The sequence below is a fragment of the Solanum verrucosum genome, unplaced genomic scaffold, assembly GCF_900185275.1.
Source record: "Solanum verrucosum unplaced genomic scaffold, falcon-dt-bn FXZP01000064.1, whole genome shotgun sequence".
NCBI classification, from domain to species: domain Eukaryota; kingdom Viridiplantae; phylum Streptophyta; class Magnoliopsida; order Solanales; family Solanaceae; genus Solanum; species Solanum verrucosum.
In genome coordinates, this window is record NW_026020144.1 from 247,468 (window position 1) to 269,186 (window position 21,719).

General features: G+C 34.9%; 3 protein-coding genes across 4 annotated transcripts; all 3 read left to right on the forward strand.

Moving 5' to 3' along the window:
* Positions 1-2,222: 2,222 nt before the first annotated feature.
* Positions 2,223-6,649, forward strand: LOC125827610 (cinnamoyl-CoA reductase 1-like). Its single transcript, XM_049506913.1, has 6 exons — positions 2,223-2,383; positions 2,533-2,702; positions 3,779-3,964; positions 4,223-4,385; positions 5,759-5,948; positions 6,403-6,649. The coding sequence occupies exons 1-6, from the start codon at positions 2,260-2,262 to the stop codon at positions 6,533-6,535; spliced, it is 966 nt and encodes a 321-aa protein (XP_049362870.1). The 5' UTR covers positions 2,223-2,259; the 3' UTR covers positions 6,536-6,649.
* Positions 6,650-7,761: 1,112 nt separating this feature from the next.
* Positions 7,762-13,287, forward strand: LOC125827964 (uncharacterized). Of its 2 annotated transcripts, none has more exons than XM_049507297.1 (8): positions 7,762-8,306; positions 8,667-8,790; positions 10,169-10,298; positions 10,841-10,877; positions 11,010-11,247; positions 11,576-11,685; positions 11,795-11,890; positions 12,835-13,287. In XM_049507297.1, exons 1-6 carry the CDS (start codon positions 8,070-8,072, stop codon positions 11,671-11,673), a joined length of 864 nt encoding a protein of 287 aa, XP_049363254.1. In that variant the 5' UTR covers positions 7,762-8,069; the 3' UTR covers positions 11,674-11,685; positions 11,795-11,890; positions 12,835-13,287. The 2 variants fall into 2 exon arrangements, with proteins under 2 accessions (XP_049363254.1, XP_049363255.1); XM_049507298.1 differs by having other exon boundaries at positions 11,145-11,247.
* Positions 13,288-14,658: 1,371 nt separating this feature from the next.
* Positions 14,659-18,847, forward strand: LOC125827962 (SWI/SNF complex subunit SWI3B). The gene is made up of 6 exons (XM_049507295.1): positions 14,659-14,967; positions 15,099-15,523; positions 15,842-16,213; positions 17,381-17,519; positions 18,247-18,353; positions 18,458-18,847. Exons 1-6 carry the CDS (start codon positions 14,703-14,705, stop codon positions 18,647-18,649), a joined length of 1,500 nt encoding a protein of 499 aa, XP_049363252.1. The 5' UTR covers positions 14,659-14,702; the 3' UTR covers positions 18,650-18,847.
* The last annotated feature ends 2,872 nt before the right edge of the window (positions 18,848-21,719 follow it).

Consider the following 21,719-nt stretch of genomic DNA (forward strand, 5'->3'; position numbering starts at 1 on the left):
TATTAATTGCTCTTTTAAAACTTTTAATATTCACATGAACATCAATAATGTACTTAATTATATATATATTCTTGTTATGGTTATCCCACAGTTATAATTATTAAATTCATATTCATGTTTGGAATAGATCGACTTCACATAATCCTTATCCCATTACGAGTGTTATTTTCTCTTATTAATATTGGGAGTCGATGATCACCTATGTATCTATTCTACATGTATGTTGTAGTAAAGTGAAATTATCTGCAACTCTTTCTTGATAACTATATATGGGATAACCTTAGATATAGTTATCCAAGCAGTTCCAATTCAAGTAAGTGATGTATATATATAATTAAATTAAAGTACATAAACATAATTATTTTATAAGAATATTTTATTATGTGTGTATAAAGATGAACTATAATTCCAGCGTCTAAATTTTAACACCATTTTATTATGATATGTTTGATTTTGTTTAGCATGCTGTTGCTGAGTTCTCCAGTCACAGCTGCGTGCTGTGGACGTGAATGTACAGTTGCATGCTACACTAAATATTTCAACACAATAAAATGTGAATCTACTTGAATATTAACAAGGAATATAATTGTTGGACAAATAATTGTAACATATTGAAAATCACCAACAAGACTCCTATATGAGTCGCTACAACTATGTAAGATAATTTTGTAATTAGTTTTGAAGAAACTAACCGCTAATATGAGTTTATATGAAAAATCTTAAGATGTAAAGCATTTTGGTTTAAGTTCTAACTTGGGCTAATTAATTAATACTATATCATTAAAATATTTTACAATAATTATAGTGTTGATGTATGGATGATTGTAATGGTTAATAGTGAGAGCCTGTTTGGATTGACTTAAAAAGGTAGTTTTTAAGTCAAATAATAAGTCAAACTGATTTTAAGTCAAAAAATAAAAAGTAGGGGGGAACCTACTTTTAATTTTTGATTTATTTTAAGTCTTTTTTGACCTTACCAAACACTTTCTAATTTATTTTAAGTTATTTTTCATATTTGTCAAACACTTTCAGAAGTAAAAAATCGACTTAAAAGTAGATACCAACTTTTAAGTCAATCTAAACACCCTCTAGTCATTAGTAATAATAATATGTTTTATTTTATCAATCAGGATTTATATTTTCTTTTTCATTAATTTTATTTTGAATCTTGACATTTTAGAGCCATTTTTACTTCAACCATTGACACTCCTTCAATTGGTTTGATTGTTTGTAGTTATGCTAAATCATTATAGAGTCATTAAGATATTGACATTATAGAGCCATTTTTACTTCAACCAATGACACTCCTTTTATCGGTTTGACCGTTTGTAGACATGCCAAAACAATTATAGAGACAATAAGATATTGACTTATTATTTATTGATTGTTATCGTTTTGGTTATCGGTTTTAATCGTTAAGATTTGACACAAAAAAATTATTGAAAATCACTTAGAAACAAGGTGACAAACCAAATGAACCATGCAAATGAGTTTACAAATTGTATCTTGCTCAAAAGCAAACACTTTTACATTGTTGAATAAACCAAGAGTTTGAGACGACCATAAATAAAAGTATGAAATGAAACTCTAAGTCAAAGACTTTATATACAAAATGGTATATATATAATTATTTAATTTACTATCGGGTTATCGATTAAACCATTAGAAAAAAAAATCCTCAAACTGTTAAGAACCAATAAGCCTATAACAAAAAATATCAAAATCGTTAAATCAATAACTCATTAGCGATAAACCATGACTCTAACTGACTTTGACTATTTAAAGGATTAAAATCAATAAATATATATTCTAATTAAGGGACTAAAAATAAGTATATAATTAAAAAAAATTGATAAGTTTTGAATAAATTAAAGGATTAAATCTATAAAAATACTCACTTCGTCCACTTTTAATTGTCATATTGTGTTTTTTTGAAAGTCATATTGTGTTTTTTTGAAGTTAAATTAGATTAGACTAATTTGATATTTTAAACAAAAAATATAGATATTCAAAAACTATATAAAAAATAGTGTAGATTGAATTTCTTTTATATATCAATATGATAAAAAATACACTTCAAAAGGTTCATCAAAATTGTTATAATTAAACTAAAATAAAATAAAATATGACAATTAAAATTGAACGTTTAATAATTAAGATACTATTTTAGAAGTAGTCCACCGTTTAGTGTGAATGTTCCGGATGAGGTATTTGGAGTAAAGACGAGAAAACAAAAGAAGAAATTACAATCGCAGAGTTATGGCGTTGATGGCGGAGAAATCCAGAGTGTGTGTAACTGGCGCAGGTGGATACGTGGCTTCATCGCTAGTTAAGCTTCTACTTTCTAAAGACTACATTGTTCATGGCACCGTCAGAGATCCTTGTAAGTTTAACTCTTTTTTTTAATACCTAAAAACACTCTGTTTTTGTTCTTCTTCTTAGTTTTCAAACTAGGAGTACTAAGTTTAGACGTTTATTTCAATGGAATTGAAGATCCCTAAGAAATCAATCTCAATTCCATTTAATTTGCAGCTGATGACAAGTATGCTCATTTGAAGAACCTTGATAAAGCTGCTGAGAACCTTAAGCTCTTCAAGGCAGACTTGCTAGATCCCAACTCGCTTGCTGGAGCCATCAAAGGATGCAATGGAGTATTTCATGTTGCTTGTCCAGTTCCTTCGGGATCTGTACCAAATCCCGAGGTATGAATCTGCTACCACCTATTAAATTACTCCCTCCGTCCCTATTTACTTGTCCATATTTCCTTTTTTAGTTGTCCCTGTTTAGTTGTCCATTTTGACAAATCAAGAAAGGACAACAAATTTTTTCCTATTATACCCTTATTTACACTTCTTGAAAATTGTAAAAGTGTATGTTGTTTCCCTCCAATTTATTTCACTTGAATTCAAATAAGTGGTTGTAATTTTGAAGTGAAAAGTTGTCATAAGGGTAAAATTGTAACTTCACTGTGCTAATCATTGTTGCCTTAATCTGTGTGCCATTTCTAAAGTGGACAACTAAAAAGGGACGGAGGGAGTATTGACAAAGCTAGGATCTCTAAATATCTAAAACAAAGTAAACTAATAAACCGGGACAAGCCAATGAATTCAAGGTTGTGACGTTTTGTCTAGTGATCAATGAAGTGGATGCAAAGTGCAAACCTTGCACCAGGGTTCAAATCTCAGTAGTTACAAAAATACTTTGGTGATTTTCTCCATATGGTTAAACCTTGGTGCAGAATTACCTGGTATGGGTGCTAGACTGCTAGTGGGAGGTAGAAGGTACCCGGTGGAAGAGTCCAAGTGCACACAAGTTTTGCCCTGACACCATACATGTCCTGTGGTTTAGATATTATCAGCTTATTCACTTCGTTGATATTAATCACATCCTGTGGTTTCAGTTTGTAAATCTCCAGACATTAGTGGAATCTTTATGAGCAGTCTAGAATAGTGATCTTAGCACATGTTATTAGTTGTTGAAAGCACTTAGAGGTGTCTTTCTACAAAATGAAGGACAGGACAGTGAATTTATATTGGGATTTTATATGATGTAATGTTTAAAAAGATCTTTTCACGGTGATTAATACTTGCAATAAGAGACACTTCTATGGAGCTTCCCTATTTGAGAACCTAAGACATTGGGAAATCTGGTGCATCCAGGAGACAATTGTATAGTGATCAACATTTCTAGGTTGCTTTCAAAACAACTATTGCTCTAGTTCTGCACCAAAGAAAAAAAGAAAGTAAAATTCTTCATATGTTCAATGTCTTGATTGCAGGTAGAACTTGTTGAGCCTGCAGTGAACGGCACACTTAATGTTCTGAAGGCATGCTCTGAAGAAAACATCAAGAGGGTTGTGTTTGTGTCTTCTGTTGCTGCTGCTTCCTTGGACCCCAACTGGCCGAAGGGCAAAGTGAAGGACGAGACTTGTTGGTCGGACAGTGAATACTGCAAAGCAACTAATGTAGCTTCTTTTAACGATGCGAGTTTGCGAATTTCACTTCTGTGTACATTTAAAATTATTAGTCATGTTTCTTACATATGATACTTAGTGTTGGTAAAATAATATATGGTCTGTATCTTGAATACCTAATTTACTTGTGCAGTGTCCTGTTTGATTGGCTTAGTTATTGTAAGATGAATTTGCATTGGACTCTTGAATGCTTATTTTGCTAGAGCAGCTTCCTATCTGATTGCATTTTGTGGTTCCAAATGCATGCAGAACTGGTACTGTTTTTCTAAAACGATGGCTGAGAAAGAAGCTTGGTCATATGCAAAGAAAAGTGGACTTGATATGGTAACTGTGCTCCCAGCACTTGTTGTAGGGCCAATGTTACAGAAGACAACAAATGCCAGTAGCTTGGCTCTCATTAAGCTGCTGAAAGGTACCAAGAAACCATAGTTGTACTTCACTGTTTTAATGTTTCTGCATCATTTCTTCTACTTCTACATTTCTGCTTGCGTGAGTTGCTCATTGGGGAGTAATCAGAATTCACTTTTCCCACAAGCTTCTTAATTGCTTTTCCTTGAGAGCACGAACTGTTGTTCATACATTTAGCATGCAGTTTTGTGTTTTGTTAATTTTTTTACATATGCTTTAAAGTGTTACGTTGATATATATGTGTAACTATAACAAAGTTTTGTCATATATGACTTTTGGTTATCCAAGTTACTTGGTGGTTGACTATAAGTAAGAGATCATTGAAAGCATAAACAGTGATGTCTAGTTATCTTTGAGGCATATTAGCTGAGCCGCAAGAGGAAATTTCTAGAATATTGTTTGTCCATGTAGGTGGACTAACCTGAAATCCTGAATCGGTGTGCAGCTTTTTGGCGCATATGAGACACTGAGTTTAGGTTTATTGTAGTTTTTCATGCTTTATATGTTAGTTAGTGGCAGCTAAGACTTTTTGTCCATAACATTTGGTTAAATTTATTATTTCAAATTCAGTGCACTAGTGAGTGAGTTCTTCCTTATGTATACATTCACTTTATACCCCTAGATGCTTTGGACAACTGCCTAAAGCCTCTCTATTTTAAATTACTTGCACAATTATTTGATATGACAGAGAGACATTGTAATTTAAGTTATGTGCTGTATTGGTCATTTGGAAAAGCTTAGTAGGCCAGTTTGTGATAGTGCTGGTTAGAAGCATTTCTCAGGTGTTTTTTTGGTCATCCTTCTACTCTAGTGTTTCAAGCATCGCTTTTGCTATGGATTCTCGAGTGTATTGCCTTGTTAGATAAATGACCTCCTAGCTACTGTGCACCAACTGCTACGTACTAAGCTTCATGTTTAATGGTAGTAAATGTTAATTTCTGTGTAGAACGAGTTGACCTATTAGTCATGGATATTATAAATAACTGGTTCAGAGTCTAAGAATATAGAACATTTGCTGAAATAAACAAAGTTTCACCTAAAGGTGTATACCTCACTCCATCACTCCATACCCATTTTTTCTAATTCAGAGTGAAAATAAACAAAATTTCACCTAAAGGGATATACCCCCCCCCCCCCCCCCATTTTTTCTATTTCAGTGGGAACAAGGTATTTGCTCTTTCTCCATTCACCTCGAGATTTATTACCTAAAAGGAGCGCAAGCACTTAAGTAATTATATCTACTTATTTTTGTATCATCTGAGTTGCTTTGCATTTTTTTATGCTAAAGGTTTCATGTGTTGTTTCTGTGCTTTTTATGTATACTTTTTTTGCTTGAAGTGACTGATGCCATTTCTTCTCTTTGTGTTGTTGATACAGAAGGATACAAAGAGCTGGAAAACAAGAAACGGTTTTTGGTAGACGTACGTGATGTAGCTGAAGCCTTACTGCTAGTGTATGAGAGACCTGAAGCTGAAGGTAGATACTTGTGCGCAGCTCATACTGTGAAATCAGAAGATTTAGTTGCCATGCTGAAGAAACACTATCCCAACTACAACTATCCTAAATGGTGAATTTCTCTCCTTTCCACTTTATGCTTCTTTATTGGGAACCTAGTGTCCTATTTCCTGTGTCTAGTTTAAGAGTTGCAGGAAAAAAAAAGCAGCTTAAGGAAATTGGGACTTCTCATATGGGTATTTCATTTCTTATTTCCAGTGTGTCTGGTTAAGAAATTACAAAAAGTAGTGAACTTGGTCTATTTGATTAAGTATATTGATAAATATCCTTGTGTTACCTTGCCCACTAGTGATATTGTCCACTTTGGATCTAGGACCACACAACTTTAAAATGCGTTACCCAGAGATATGCTGGAAAAACCCTTAGACCCTAGTGAAACATTTTAATCTGTGTAGGCCTAGGCTCAAATCGGACAATATCACTAGTGGACGGCGCTCTTACACTTGTGCATAGAAGTTGCTCGTATATCTAAACCTGTTGTCCTAAATGTATTTTTTATTTTACAGTTTTACCGATATGACGGAGGATACAAATTTTAGTTCAGAGAAGCTGCAGAAGTTGGGTTGGCAATATAGGCCACTGGAGGAAACTCTAGTTGATGCAGTTGAAAGTTACAAACAAAAGGGCTTTCTGGATTGAAGTTTGCTTGTTGTAATACTTTGTACTAAATAATTGCTATGCATGTCTTTCAAGTTCATACACTTGCAAACTAGTATCTATAATACATAGTCTGGAATAAGGAGGTTACACTATACCCCTTTTGAGTTCTATCCAGTTGTTTTATTTTGTGCTCAACTTAAAAAAAGTACAACCTTGTATTTCTATTCCTAGAGCTTATGAGAATGTATCTTTAGTAGCTGGTGTTTCTAGTGAAGGTGCTTGGCGAATTTGTCTATCGTTACTTAAATTGGCGAGCTTTTGGACATTTTCGATATGAACAGAACATTTGGACTAGGTATTGCCAAGAAACTGAAAATCAAGACAAATTGAAGAACCTTCCCTAGAGAATAGGTACTATAAGGACACATTTCTGTTGTGCGACAGAGAACAAGCAAATTCTGAAGTTGTAGTAAACATTACTCCACTATTGAACAACTGTTCATTTAGGTGACACTATACATTGAAATTTAAAGATTCAAATTATAAGTTGCTACAGTTGGCATACTATATAAGAAGGGGGCAGGTAGGGAAGTGTTGGAATGAAAATCACAAAAATTGGGGCTAATAAAGTGAAAAAGAATGACAAATTGGAGGAACACAAAGTAGGACCATCAGAGTATGAAATGAGCTTTTTACGGAGTAATAATCAACTCGTATTCACTATGTCAATTTTACATTTCAATTTATAAAATAATTATATAGACACCTTCAAAAGATATACTATATGCTTACTTATCAGCTGAATTTAAGTCGGGATTTTAAAAAAAATTCGTTGAAGAAGATGGCCAGCTGCCCAAAGCTGACCTGCCACTGCCATGCTAAAAAAGAGAGTATAAAGCCGTTAAGGAGATGTTTTTTCTTTTGACAGTGTAATTAAAAACGATGATGATTGAGTCACTTGCTTCTCCTTCTATACCTCTTCTACTATGCTCTGTTTTTCTCTCTCTCCATCATTTCTCACCAATTCCAATTCCAATTCCAATTCTTCAAAATCCTTTATTTTTTTACTGTTCCACTTCTTAGGATCCACCATGAATGCTTATTACCCTCTGTTTTATTCATAACTTTTTCTCTCTCTCTTCTTGTATCATCATGACCCAGTTTCTTCACCTTTTTACCCCACCCAACCCCTCTTCTGCTTCTTCTTACTCTGCTCTCTTGTACAGCTGATCCACAACACCCCCTCCTCTCCAAAACCCCACCTTGACCCCCCTTCTGCCTTTTGACCTACTCCTCTCTTTTTTTCCACCCTCAGTTCTAGGGTTTCCTTTTTTTTTCTCTTGATCCTTTGTGTTCCGCTCTTCCTCTTCCTGCTGCTCTATAGCTCTCTCCTCAAACACCCTTTTCTTGTTTTTGTATATACATGTACCATCTTTTCTGCCATTTTTAGGGGGTTTTCTGTTTATAAGAGGTGGGGTTTTCACTGGATCAACTTTAGTATAACGTGAATAGCTTCTGTTTTCTGGTCTACTTAGTTCTCCTATATCTTCTTAATCAAATTGGGTAGTGGGTTATGGCGTATCAACAGCAGCCACCAGCTCAGGGTTCAGGTTCCTCTGCTGCTGGTAGTGGGGTTCCATTCTTTAATTCTCCTTTTGGGGACACCACCTTCACTAAGGTCTTTGTTGGAGGTCTTGCTTGGGAAACTCAGAGTGACACCCTCAGACGATTCTTTGAGCAGTTTGGTGAAATCCTCGAGGCTGTTGTCATCACTGATAAAAATACTGGCCGATCCAAAGGCTATGGCTTTGTGAGTGTCCTTCAATTGCCTTCAATGTTTTATAGTACTACTTGTTTACTGAATTTGAAAAGGATACAGCTTTTTTACTATCTTTTGTTTTCTTTTCATTTTACGGATCAAAAATGGTTCTTTTTTGAAATTCCATCTTAATCTCCCATTTTTTTTACAGCTAGGTGATATAACATCCCTTATTTGCACTGTCTATTGTCGGTCACTTCTGGCTAAACCATTTAAATTGTCTGTCTTTTACTTAGCTATTAAGCTGCATCTAGGAATTTGGATAACTGAATGACATAATTTCCGCTGCATCTAGGAATTTGGATAACTGAATGACATAATTTCCGCATGGTATTTTTTTGGAGGGTTTAGGTGACTTTCCGGGACCCTGAGTCTACAAGGAGGGCATGTGCTGATCCTGCTCCAATTATCGATGGGAGACGGGCAAATTGTAATTTGGCTTCGTTAGGGCGACCTCGGCCTTCTGTGCAATTTGGTATTGTAGCTTATTTTGGTTGAATGCTCTGTTATATTTCTATAACAATAATAATAGTGTTGGACCATGGAGTTGCTTTTGCATATCTTGGGCGTCTGATGAGCTCTATATTATATGTAGTGTTGCTGGATGGCTTGTTCTCCCTTCACTTTCAATTGTATTAAGCTTGTAGATTGCTTTTAATTTGTGCACATTTGCATGCACTCCCAGTTAATACAAGACAATGTATGATCCATCTTAAGCTATGAACTATCATTGGTGGAGATTTTTTTTTTTTTTTGATGACCGTGGTGTCCAGGCCAGCTTTTGCGCACCTTGACTAATTCCACGGGATACTTGCCACCTCCCACCAGCAACAACATTGGTGGAGATATTATTAAGATGGTGAAATGGAAAATTGAGGGAGAAAGGTAAGAAAGTGCATTTAAGTTGTTACAAGTAAAAATAATTTGAGAAGATAAGCCTTAGGATTGATACACAGTGGTGGAATGACGACAGTACGAGGAGTAATAAGATGCTAAGATCTGGAAAATAGAGTTGAAGTTCTGTATTGTGATAATCTCTCATCAAACTGAAGTAGACAATGCATTAGACATGTCTGCTTTTTGGGGATTTTGTATAATTTTATCTTTAAGAGATTGTGGTACATGGTTTAAAATGAGAAATAAAGTGATGTGAATAGGTCTCCTTGATCAAACGACTGAACATCATGAAGTGCATGTAATCAATAACTTTGCTTCAGAACACTCTCTAGTCTTTTTTCCCGAACTTACAAGAATTCATCCCTCATCACAAGGTGACACAGTGATCTTTGCTCCTTCAATAATTTCCTTGTTTGCATGGCTGTTTTTTTTGTAACATAACAGTGCAAGTATGTTTTGACAACCTTTTGGCTTGGCCCTATACCATCTACCTTCTTGGTGGATGGCGGAGATTTTCTCTTCGACTTCTCCAAAATTGATTGTGTGGAAAAGAATACATTGCTAGCACACTTAATCAATTACTTATGTGACCATTTGCATAATCAATGTGAGAGCTCTTTCCTTGGCTTCTCTCTAACACATTGATAATCTTTGAAACTAGAAGCTGCAAAGTTCCATTACAGGCCCATTTATATGAAAAATTGTAAAGCTGCCTGAGAATTGTTGTAAAAACATCTATAAGGATCACCTCCTTTTCGAAGGATCCTGCAAATATCGATTCGTGGCTGGTTATGTGTTTGACTGAGATCTCAGATGTTCAGCTTAAAATAATGACACCTAACCATTTTATACCTTTTCAGGGCACATCCTACCCTGATAAAAGGGAAAGAACTGAAAAGAAAAAGGATGCTCGCTCTTTGAAGTGCATTAGCTTACTTCCACTTTATTTGGTACAGGACGTCTGAGGTCATCGACTCCATTTCCAGCAGGGCTACCCGCTGCTCGGGGTGCTTATTCTGGAAGTTTTGGCTACCAGCAACCGGTTTCTTATGGCTACCAACAAGGCTTGATGTATTCTCCTTATGGGTAAGCTGTGTGTCACAGGCATGCTTACTCTCCACAATCTATATATAAATTTGGAAGAAAAATGACTATTTATAGACTATGCAAGCACTGATTCATTTATGGGTTATAGTAGAATCATAGAGGAAAACATCCAGTAACAAGGAGAAAGGAAGGTTCAATTAATTAACGTTGGAGCATACTGTCTCCTAGTTTTTGCTATCGATTCTTGAATTGTCGTTGCATTTAGGATTATAAGTTTGTGGGAGGCCCAAGCTTGAGTCCGTTCATTATTGAATTTCATGAGTTTCTTATTTGCATGCCGAATAAGTAGTTTCTCTCTTTTTACTGAGAAACAGGAAAATTTCATCCTATTCACTGAGAGAGAACCATTTTACTTAATTTGCTGAATTTACTTTTAAAATAGTTAATTTAATTGATAGACCTTAGGACTTCATGTCAATCAGTCATTTGTTTGTACATTTTATCACATAGCGTATTTGTGTGTATTGCATTTAAAAGCACAACTTTTAGAAGATACAGTTACCTCTGTATTACTAATGCAGGTATGCAACATATGGTGCGGATTACGTTTACCCTCAGGTTAGTAGCACTGCATAAATGGAGACATTACAATACATCCCTTTCTTTTTGCTGCAGTAAAAAGGTTCAAGTGTCCTTTTGTCTTGACTATGAGGACTCATTTTTGATGCATACTGTAATTTTATCCGATAGGGTGTTTACAATCCTTATGGAGGTCAACAGTACCTTCCTATATATGGTGTACCTGGAACTGTTAACGCAACAATGTATCCTTACGGCCAGCTAAGTCAGGCTGTTCCTGGAAGTCACAGTTATACGACATTGCAGGGTTATGCAGTGCCAGGACATCAGATTCTTCAGTTTGGTGGGCCCGGTGTCAATGCAATGACAGCTTCATCCATTCCAACTATACAAGCACCATACCAAACAGGCAGATCTCTTTTATTTGTGTCTTATATATGCATGCATGGTAGCCTTGCATATCATATTATCATTGACATTAATCTGCATTCCAAATTTATCAAGATGTCTGACATCTAGAAAAAACAGCCTCCCACAAAGATAGGGGTAAGGGGCTGCGTATACCCCACCCACCCCAGACCCCACTTGTGGGGTCACACTGGGTATGTTGTTGCTGTATGACATCTAGAAAACATGCTGGAACCTCATCTATTTCTGTAGCCTCAGTTCCAAGTCTTGCATAAGATTGCAAGTATGAAGTTGGCAGTATCATAATGCAACTGTTTTTTTATTTTTAGGTGTCGGAGCGCCTGTTACACCACAGACACAGTTTATACTACCTACTCATTCTCCTCAATTTATGCAAGGTAGCGGTTCTGACCAAAATGCAGGGTGAGATTTTATCAAGGTAAGTGGTAATTCAGACCCGACTGATGAAATAGCCGCGACATATTTGCTTCTGCAAGTTGCAACCACAATTTCTTTGTTGATGTTTGTGTTCTACTTTTGACTTTTAGGTACTAGATTGCAGCAGGACTAACAGCAGCAGTATTGCTACTTGAGAGGCAGGCTTTTAATCTAGCCTTGCAAATTATTCACTTTGCATTCTCGAGGTACTAGATTTGGCTTTGTTTTAACCTCAATTGTTTCCCTTGAGTTTGTCCATGCTTCCCTACCCCCTTCTGCATCTTTATCGATTATTCTTTTTTTTTTTGGGTGTGTGTGGTGGTGGTGGTTAAGTTCAATTGCATTTATGAGGTAATATGAGGACCAAAACAGAAAGCAGGTATCTTCTCTATGCAAATGACCGTATGTTAAAATCATTATATGGCTTCACTTATCCAAAAAGAAAAAAGAAAGCATCATTGTAGGACCTCTTTCTTGGCGGGGACCTTCTTTGCCTGATTAAGAATACTGGGTTTGGGCTAAAATGTTACCTGTTGTGTTACAAGAACTCCCAAAGATGGTTTTCAATTTTCAGTAAATTCTTGATGATGATCTTCCTCGAATTGCAACCTACTGTGTCTGACAGGTATAATTACATATCAGATGGAGATGACAGATATTTGGTAGTTCTTTCTCGTTGTTGTCTTTATCTTGCTACGCACATTTGATTTTTGAAGTGTTTAATAGTAGTCAATGTTGTATCTTCTTATCGTAGTGATTTTAACAATCTCTAATGGCGTTCAAAGAAGTAGTCTCTTTCATGATTAGCTCAATTACTTTTTTCATTTGGTGCCAGCTTATATTTGCATTAAGTATTTGAATTTGTTTAAAGGTCCTTTATGTGGCAAGCAGTCCCGTTTTAGTGCCATTTGCATGTCATCAATATGAATTGAAGCTGCTGAGGAGAATTAATGAAACTCTGAAATAATCTACTAATTTGATATGCAGCCCTTTAAAAAAAGGAAAAAGAAACTAAAAGTAAGTTGTGTATGTAGATTATGGAAGATATATGGACTGCAGCAAGGTTATCCTTCTCCTAGATATCACATATTAAAAAGCTATCAAACCTTTTCTACTATTTGTAGTCTTAACGTCATTTGCCTTGATGCAGGTTATAAAAAGTCATACCCACCATGAGAGCTCAATGTCTGAGTCGCTCCTGATGATTGAGTGAGGAAACATGGAAGTTGCGGATTGCACTTCCTTCAACATCATGTATCTAGGCCCTTGCATTCTGCTGGTGTCAGGATAACTGGCAGAGAGTCAGTGTCATCATGCATTGGAGGGATACTGGAATAGGTTTCTGGCTCCCTCCTTGTAGCAATAAACTTTGTAAAAAATTCATATCAGAATCAATCAATGATTCAGTTATAGTTAAAAACTCCCAGAATATGCTTTTGGGTGTGTAGATAGTCACTGTCTTGCGTGCTGGTGCATCATGCACCGTGTTTGAAAGTATTCTCAAGTCTTGTGCATAAAAAACAAACAAGCTTTAGTCTTAAAGTTCAGATTCATTCTGTAATTTGGATGTTTTATTGATGATTCTTGAAGCAAGAAGCTTCAGGTTCATAAGTTATTATCACCAAGGTTGGTGTGACATGACCATAATTTGGAACATTTTGGGTGCAAATCAGTGTTGCATCATTTATTTGTCTTCATCCTGTTTGGTACAAGAAGAAGAAACTCACAGCAGACTTTGCTACTGAATACAAGAATGCAATAATCCTCTCAAGTTTATATTCCCCTTTTCCCAATTCTGTTGAATATTAACATCAACCATGTCAATGTCTCAAATTTGTGTTTGCTGTTTCTTTTCCTATTCAAATCTAGTGTTGTTGTCTCATGATTTAAGTGTCAATCAAATTTGATATTTGCTTATTTCTTAAATAGAAATAAAGGATAGTTTAGTGATTTAGGTTATATTAGTTGTCTTTCTTAAGGACTGCAAATAAATTCACATCTTCATAGAAGGTATTATTCTGAAGAAATGTTTAGAGGTATCAATCGGTTGATCCGATTTTATATATTATCGGTTTAGTTTATTGATTTTTAAATAATCAAACCAATAAGATATTTTTTTTTAACAATTTTCGTTCTTAACAGTTTGATTTTTGGTTTAACAAATAAGAAAATGAAATATATGACTTTTCCAATAATTTGATGCGACAAGACAATAATGTAATTTTACAAAACACTCATTAAATAAAAACAATAATAACTAACATGAAAAGAACAACACAAGTGCAACACATAGAGTTCTTATTTTAGATTTTGACATTTTGTATGATATGAAGTTGTAAATTCAAAGTCACTATGAAATGTGAATTGAAGACTAAAGGGCAAATGTAGTAACAAAAGTAAGGTAAGGACAAATACAGTAACAAGTAAGGTACCAAAATTATATTTAATTATTTATATAGGGGTAAAGTAGCAGATTACTATAGTTTTAAGTAGTAAATTAATGGGTTACCGGATTATCTAATAACCTTATATTAAAAACCAAAATCGAATCGATACCATGACAAATTTTACATATATATATTAAATTATTAAAAAACTCATTAATCCATTAAATAATTGAGAGATTATTTAAATGGCTGCACCGGGTGTTTACACCAAACCAATATATGCATGTCATGTGCTTCAATTTATAGTTCATTTTACCTAATCATAATTAATAATAAAAATTGTATTGACTTGATGTATGCACCCGGTGCGAGTAAGTTTTTTCTAAGTTATTCATATAAAATTAATAGGAGGTTTGAGTTGTAATTTAGAAGATGAAACCAATTAATATATGCACAAGTGAATTAAATGTGTTTTTTATTATTATAAAAGGCACAAGCAAACCCATTTACCGTATTAATTATTGGGAAACAAAAAAAAAAAACTATTGGTCAAAATAAAATCTAAACCGGTTGTGCGTTTCATCTCACAAATGCCCTGAGACGACACTTGTCTAAATTCTAAAGCTTCAACATGCCGGAATCCGGCGAAATCAAGTCACCGGCGGCTAAATCTGACCCTCAAACTACCTCTCCGCCACCGTCTCAAATACCGTCGCAACCACAGACACAGCCGCAGCAACCTCAAGCGGCAGCTTTGCCACTAAAGCGTCCCCAACAACTGGAATCGTCCCCAAACCCAACCACCCCGTCAGTCACCGATCCCAAAGACGTCACTCCCACCACTATCTCCTCCCGAATTACTGAACCTGATTTCATCTATATTCCCAGTTATTCCCGTAAGTCCCATCTACTTTTCAGCTTTTCTTTTAAAATTTGGTTCTCATTTTTCTGTATTTTTAGGGTGGAATGGGTATAGATGATTCGTATAGTCACTTGATTAATTGATGTTTGGGTGTTCTTCTTTTAGGTTGGTTTTCATGGAATAGCATTCATGAATGTGAGGTTCGCTTTCTTCCTGAATTCTTTGATGGAAGGTCGCCTTCTAAGAACCCTAAGACATACAAATACTATAGGAATACTATTATTCGTAGATTCAGAGATAACCCCACTAAAAAGATAACCTTTACTGAGGCTCGCAAGACCATTGTTGGAGACGTGGGCTCAATTCGTAGGGTTTTCGATTTCTCAGAGACATGGGGTTTGATTAATTACACTGCTAACTCTTCCAAGTCTCTGATCAAGTGGGAGGAAAAAGAGTCTAAGTCAACGTCTGCCTCAGCTCCGCAAAATGCCGACGCTAATGGAACGTCCACTGATTTTACTCTCCCCAAGAAAAGAATCTGCAATCTCTGCAAAACAGTTTGCAGGATTGCTTGTTTCGCTTCTGATAAGGTGATTGCAACAGTCTTCTGCTTTAGAGTGTTTGGTTTATCTTGTTTATTCGTAAGTTAGAAGGATTAATTGGTATCTAACAACCTTTTGAATCAAGTTTGAATCTTTTAACTTCTCCTCAGTTGATTATGCTTACTTTAGCTCTCACATCTCAGTCTATAGCTTCATACTTTTCATAGCTCATGGTTTCTATTTAAAAAGTTCTCTTCTTTTATTTTTTTTGCTTAATCCTAAATGGCAATTTACTTGAGGTGTTGGTAGGGCTTGTTGCTATTGCCGAAGATGAGTTTACTTCAATTTTTGTTTGTTTAAATGCAGTATGATTTGACTCTTTGTGCAAGATGCTATGTTAGTAATGATAATAGAGTCGGCGTGAATAATTCAGAGCTTCGGCGAGTTGAGATTAGTGAGGAAGTAAAGACAGATTGGACTGACAAAGAGACTTTGCACCTTTTAGAAGCTCTTATGCATTATGGCGATGATTGGAAGAAGGTTGCTGAGCATGTTGGTGGCAGAAGCACGAAGGAATGTGTGGCTAGATTTGTAAAGCTTCCTTTCGGTGAGCAGTTTATGGGCCCTCCTGAATCTGCAGAAGTGGATAGTGAATCCAGGTCTGAAACTATGTATCTTCAGTCCAAGAGAAGGCGCCTCACACCCTTTGCTGATACAAGCAACCCAATTATAGCTCAGGTACTCAGTCACATTTCTTATTACATGGATGTTTTAGGACGTTAGATCAGTATTTTAGGAAACGAGAAGTGGAAAAAAGCGACGAGGGCTCGCTTCACAGAAGCGTGAAGCGAAGCGCACACTTCTTTCAAATAAAGCGGTATTTAGTATAAACATAAAAAATATTAAATAACTGGATGGAGGTAACATATTCTTAGATTAAAAAGTAAACAGATTGTCAATAATCCTCATAAGTCATAACATATAAAGCAAATACATAACCAAATCACAAAGGATCAAACTCCTATTCTTCATTGTGACATTGAATAAGAAAACACAACTTACTACAAGCAAATATAAAAGAGTAACTCAGTAACATAACAACAAAAAAACTATGAAAAAAAAATATAGAGACAGAACAGAGCAGCAGCCAGCAAAAACAAAAAAAAAAAGAAAAAAACAGAGCATCAGTCAACCAAAGAGAAGAAGAGAACTAACCTGTAGAGTGTAGCAGCAGTCGCGACAGTCGACCAAGGAGGGAAAATAATTGGAAAGATGTTGCCCAAGTATATTTACAGAAATTAAAACAAAAGAACTTACAGAAATTTTAAAAAAGAGTTTTTTGTTGCCTTTGCTTTCAGCGTGCTTCTCGCTTCGCCTACTGAAGCGCTCACTTTTTCAGCAGCGCCTAGCTTCATAGCATAAAAGCGCTGTGCTTGCGCCTCGCGCTTTAAGCGCACTTTTTGTTGCTTTTCACAACAACGCTGCATTAGATATACATGTTCTATATAGTATCGTGGACCATGAATATCAAAAAGAAAGTGGACATCAGTTAAGTGCTTGTGCATCGAATATTCCCTTGGATACTTTGCAAGATCAATGTAGTTGCTGAAGAAATTCCAATTTCTACACGATCAAGGGAACTTCGTTTCTCATCTGACTTTGAATTATTTACGTAGGTCTAGGGATGTTCTGCTGAAGCAATTCCAATTTCTACACGATCAAGGAAACTTCGCTTCTCATCTTACTTTGATATGTTTATATAGATCTAGGGCCATTCTTCTTCCTTATGACTAAGAGTCTTTTGGGCTGCTGATTTCTTGAAGTGGACAAGTTGATTAATTAGGTCTTTAGTATTATTCAAGTCAGATCTCAATTGATTACTCTTGTTTTTGAATCTTGCTGCAGGCTGCTTTCCTCTCTGCTCTTGCAGGAAAAGAGGTTGCAGAATTAGCAGCACATGCCGCTGTTACAGCTTTGTCTGAGATTGATGAAGGAATAACAACAGGGAGTCTAGCATCTCTACTCTGTGGTGCGGAGCGGCAAGGTATCAGTCACCACTTATTATTTGTTGTGGTTTTGACAGAGAAATCCTTATTACTGCAAACTTTAGACATATGGGGTGTCAGCTTCTTAAGAAAGGAGTTTGTTTAAAGTGAAATCTGATGCAACTCTTGTCTCTTGGTTTGTGCAATGTTAACTAATGTGCCTTCTTGGCTGCATTCTTTCTGGGAGTGTCTGACAACAACTTTTGGAATGTAAAATGCTAAGGGCCATGTTTATTGACATCCTTGTTTCACGTACAATGATGTCTTCTGAAATTTTTGTCTAGCCTCTTTGTTCCAACAGGATTGGCGGGCATTAATGACCTTGATACTCAATTAACTTAAGAGTGATTAGACTACATGAGAACTTCATCGATAACAAGAACAAGATAAGAGGGGCTTTTGGTATTCCAATTTCGAGTGTTCTAATCTCGATTTACCCCCCCTCTTCCCTTTTTTTTTTGGTCTTTTTTATTTGGGCTTCACCCCAAACAGTACCTACCAAAAAGACTGGTTTATGGATTTTTCACTTGGTACTTGAATCTCCATTGCCTTTTAGCACATTTTCTCTAATTGCAAAGCTCCCTCATAGCAGAATTGTTGGCAAATGAAGCAGATCTTCGGGGAACTATGATAAAATAAAATAGTGAGAAGGATGATGAGATATTCATTTTCCAACTTTACAACAGTGACTTTCTTCTTTAAATGACACGGTCTTATACTATGCAGAATCGGATGGCAAGGATAAACTCGAAAGACCTCTTGTTGAAGCCATGGCTCAGTTTGAGAAGGAGGCACTGGACGTGGAGAGAGCCGTATCTGATGTAGCAATTGAGGTATGCTCTTACATGAAATTGAGTGGTAAATATTCCATGATTCTCTTGATGAGGTCATCAGTGCTAATCAATTTTGTGATCTTTGTACATGTTTCCTTTCTCAGACAAAGGAAATTGAGGACAGCATTGCTCATTTTGAGGAACGTGATTTACAGATGGAAAAGGAGTGGCAACAGCTGATACAACTTAAGAACCTGATCTTCATTGATCAACTTACTTTACTAGTAAATAAATCTGGTGCTCCAAAAGCTGGAGAAACCATTAGGGAGGAGGTGATAGATGTTAAGACAGAATAACAAATCCCTTTGGCATAATCTGGTCTCTTAGTTATTTGTCAAATATTAAGCAGTAGCAAATTCATATAGCAGAAGGAATTTATTTGGCTTCTAACCCCTGTGCTCTCCCTCCCAGCCCCCTATATTTCCCTGACTTACATGTTGTATTAGAACTTGTAATTTACATTTTTATTGTGTTTAATGGAAACTGTAACTGCAATACCTTTATTTCCAGTTCCTAATTGTTGGCATGCGTTTAAGGGTTATGGCATTGCAGTAAAAAGAGAGTTGATGTGGTTTTGAAAACTCTAAATTCCCCCAATAGACAATTGCTCACATGAGTTTGATCAATCACAAATATGTTGTCCAAATAAGTAGAAAGGCTCTTCTCTAACATTTCCAAATGAATCGCTACAAAAGTAGTTTTGGTGCAAGAAGATGAGTGTATGCTTCTTGTGTGGGATGGAACTGAGACTGACACTCCACCAGTTGCTAAGTCCATGCTTTTACTTGACCACCACGGTTCTGCACATTGTTGCCAGATTTTCTCCTCAGAAATTTACATTCTGGAACAACATACTATTGTATTAGAGTTGGACCAAACTTTGGTAAAATAAGCATGTGTCACTTCTCATAAATGCAACTTGTTTGTTAATTTGACATTGGCGGAGAATTAAATATATATACTCAACAAATTAAGCCAGAATGTAACAAGTAGCTGGTCAGAGGTGTACTATGTGATTTCTTTCACCACCAGAATGTAACTTCATGCTGGTCAGAGGTTTTGAGTTTCATTTTCTCCTCACAAATTTACATATATTTTCTAGCATGTCACTGCACAACCACCTCTCCTAACATTGTAGTAGTAACTACTAGTTAATTTATACCCTTTTTCTTTTCTTTCATGCATGAAAACTCGCCTCGTTAAATTCTTTTAAGTTGTTTTTCTTTCATTTTAAACCCACCATATATATTTTCATATTCTGCAACAAAATCATATCAATATACGCTCTAAGACTTGCAAGTTATATAGATAGGTCTTTTACTCCTTTTGTTTTAGTTTTAGACTTCGACAGGAGTTACGGAGTACTTCTAAACTATTCATTTTAAGAGAACTTATATTTTGTTTTTCTACAATAAAATAGTCGACCTAATTGGACTCAAGATGAGTAACGGTCTTACTAAACTAAAACAACTGTTATTGAAAATTGTTTTTATAATTTGTTCAGGAAAATTAAACAAGTCTGCTACAAGTAATTTCAATGAACTTCTTATAATTGGAAATTGTTTTTATAATTAGTTTTTTCATGATTTAAAAGTTCTTATTTTATCACAATTTTCATATATTTTAGAAATTAATATTATAAACATAACAAATATAGTAATAATTAAGAAAATTAGTAGTAAATTACAATTTATTGTAGATTCTTTTAATAAAGAGTAAAAAGTTCCATCAACATTTCTAAGGGCATAAATTGGTAGAAAATTTGAAATTTTTTCTTAATTAAAAAAAAAAAAAAGGCCAAAGAATTTTGTTCATTACAAACAGACCATAAGATTAATTAATCAACATATTTAAATGTAAAAATTCAGTTCTTGATGAAAAAAAAAAAGAAGGAAAAAACAAGAGGATTGAAATAAAAGAAAAATATGTTTGTTGACTTTATGATATATCACGCCATCTAAATTATAGAGAATTGAATGAAAAAATAAATATATATATATATATATAGTGAAAAGAACCAAAAAGAATGAATCTTTGACCAAACAATTATGCCAAATCATTAATTCTTTATACTATGAATCTTTGACCAAACAATTATGCCACATCATTAATTCTTTATACTATAAATCTATTTCCTTAGTATGCATTCCAAAATTTTCAATTCTATGCAATGTTTTGTTGTAGAATAATTATAACCTTACCTTCACTTCCATTGATTTTTGGTGTGTATACTTACTTATTTATGCCGAACTAATAAATATATAAATATTAAGTAATCTCATTTTATGCAAGTAAATAAATGACTTTTCAAAATATTTGACATTTTTCTAATTATAAATACTCAGTTCATTTGTTCATTCTATACCAATAAAACAAATTTTCTCTTCTAATCTTTTCAAGGACTTTCTCAGTCCTTGTATGCTATCTTCCGGTTCTTCACTATTTTCAGTAAGAAAAAATAATCTTTTTAATTATGTTTTCTTATGTTCTATTTATATAGATCTTTTAATTAATGTTTTTTTATAAGAGAAAAAAAGATGATTTTTGATCGTTTATTTCTTATGCTAAAAAAAAAAATTGAACAAATTTTACTCGATCTTCTTGTAATTTTTTAGTTATGGGATTTAAACATAGTTTTTTCTCTTATGTTTTCCTTCTATTTTCTTATGTTCTATCTATTTATATAGATCTTTTTATGCTTTTCTATAAGAAAAAAAAGAAGAGGATTTTTGAATGTTTAATCTAAACAAATTTTATTCTATCTTGTTGTAATTTTTTTAGTTTAAACAAAAATTTATAGCTTTTGTAAATTATCACTTAGATTGAAAGATTTTGTTTCCTTCATAATTAAGTTTATTTAATTTGATTGTAGATTTAAAATTTATTGTAAACTTTTCTAAAAAATTTGACAACTTGTAGGTAAGACCTAAAAATTATGTCCACATCAGCATCTGAGGATTCGAGTAGGAAATGGATACTTTCGAACCCGGTGATTGATAATCCGATTTATGACTTCTTCGAGGAGCCAATTCCTCATTCCTTACCGATATTCGACACTGAGGATCACACCTATACCTACCTTGTTGATGCATCAATTCTAACCAAATCAATGTTTTCTAGATTGCCCTTGTCACAGAATGATCACAACACAGAAACTCCAACTAAACTGGACTTAGATGCTGAGTTGTCACAAAATGATGATAAGATAGAGACTCCAACCAAACTCGACCTAAATGCTGCTACTGATCCCCCACTGCCAGAGGGTTCTGCTGAATTGTCACAGAATGACAAGAGCCAAAGTCCAAGCAAAAAGGACCTAGATGCTGCTGCTGCTCCCCCACTGACAAAGGGTTCTACCGCTGCCAA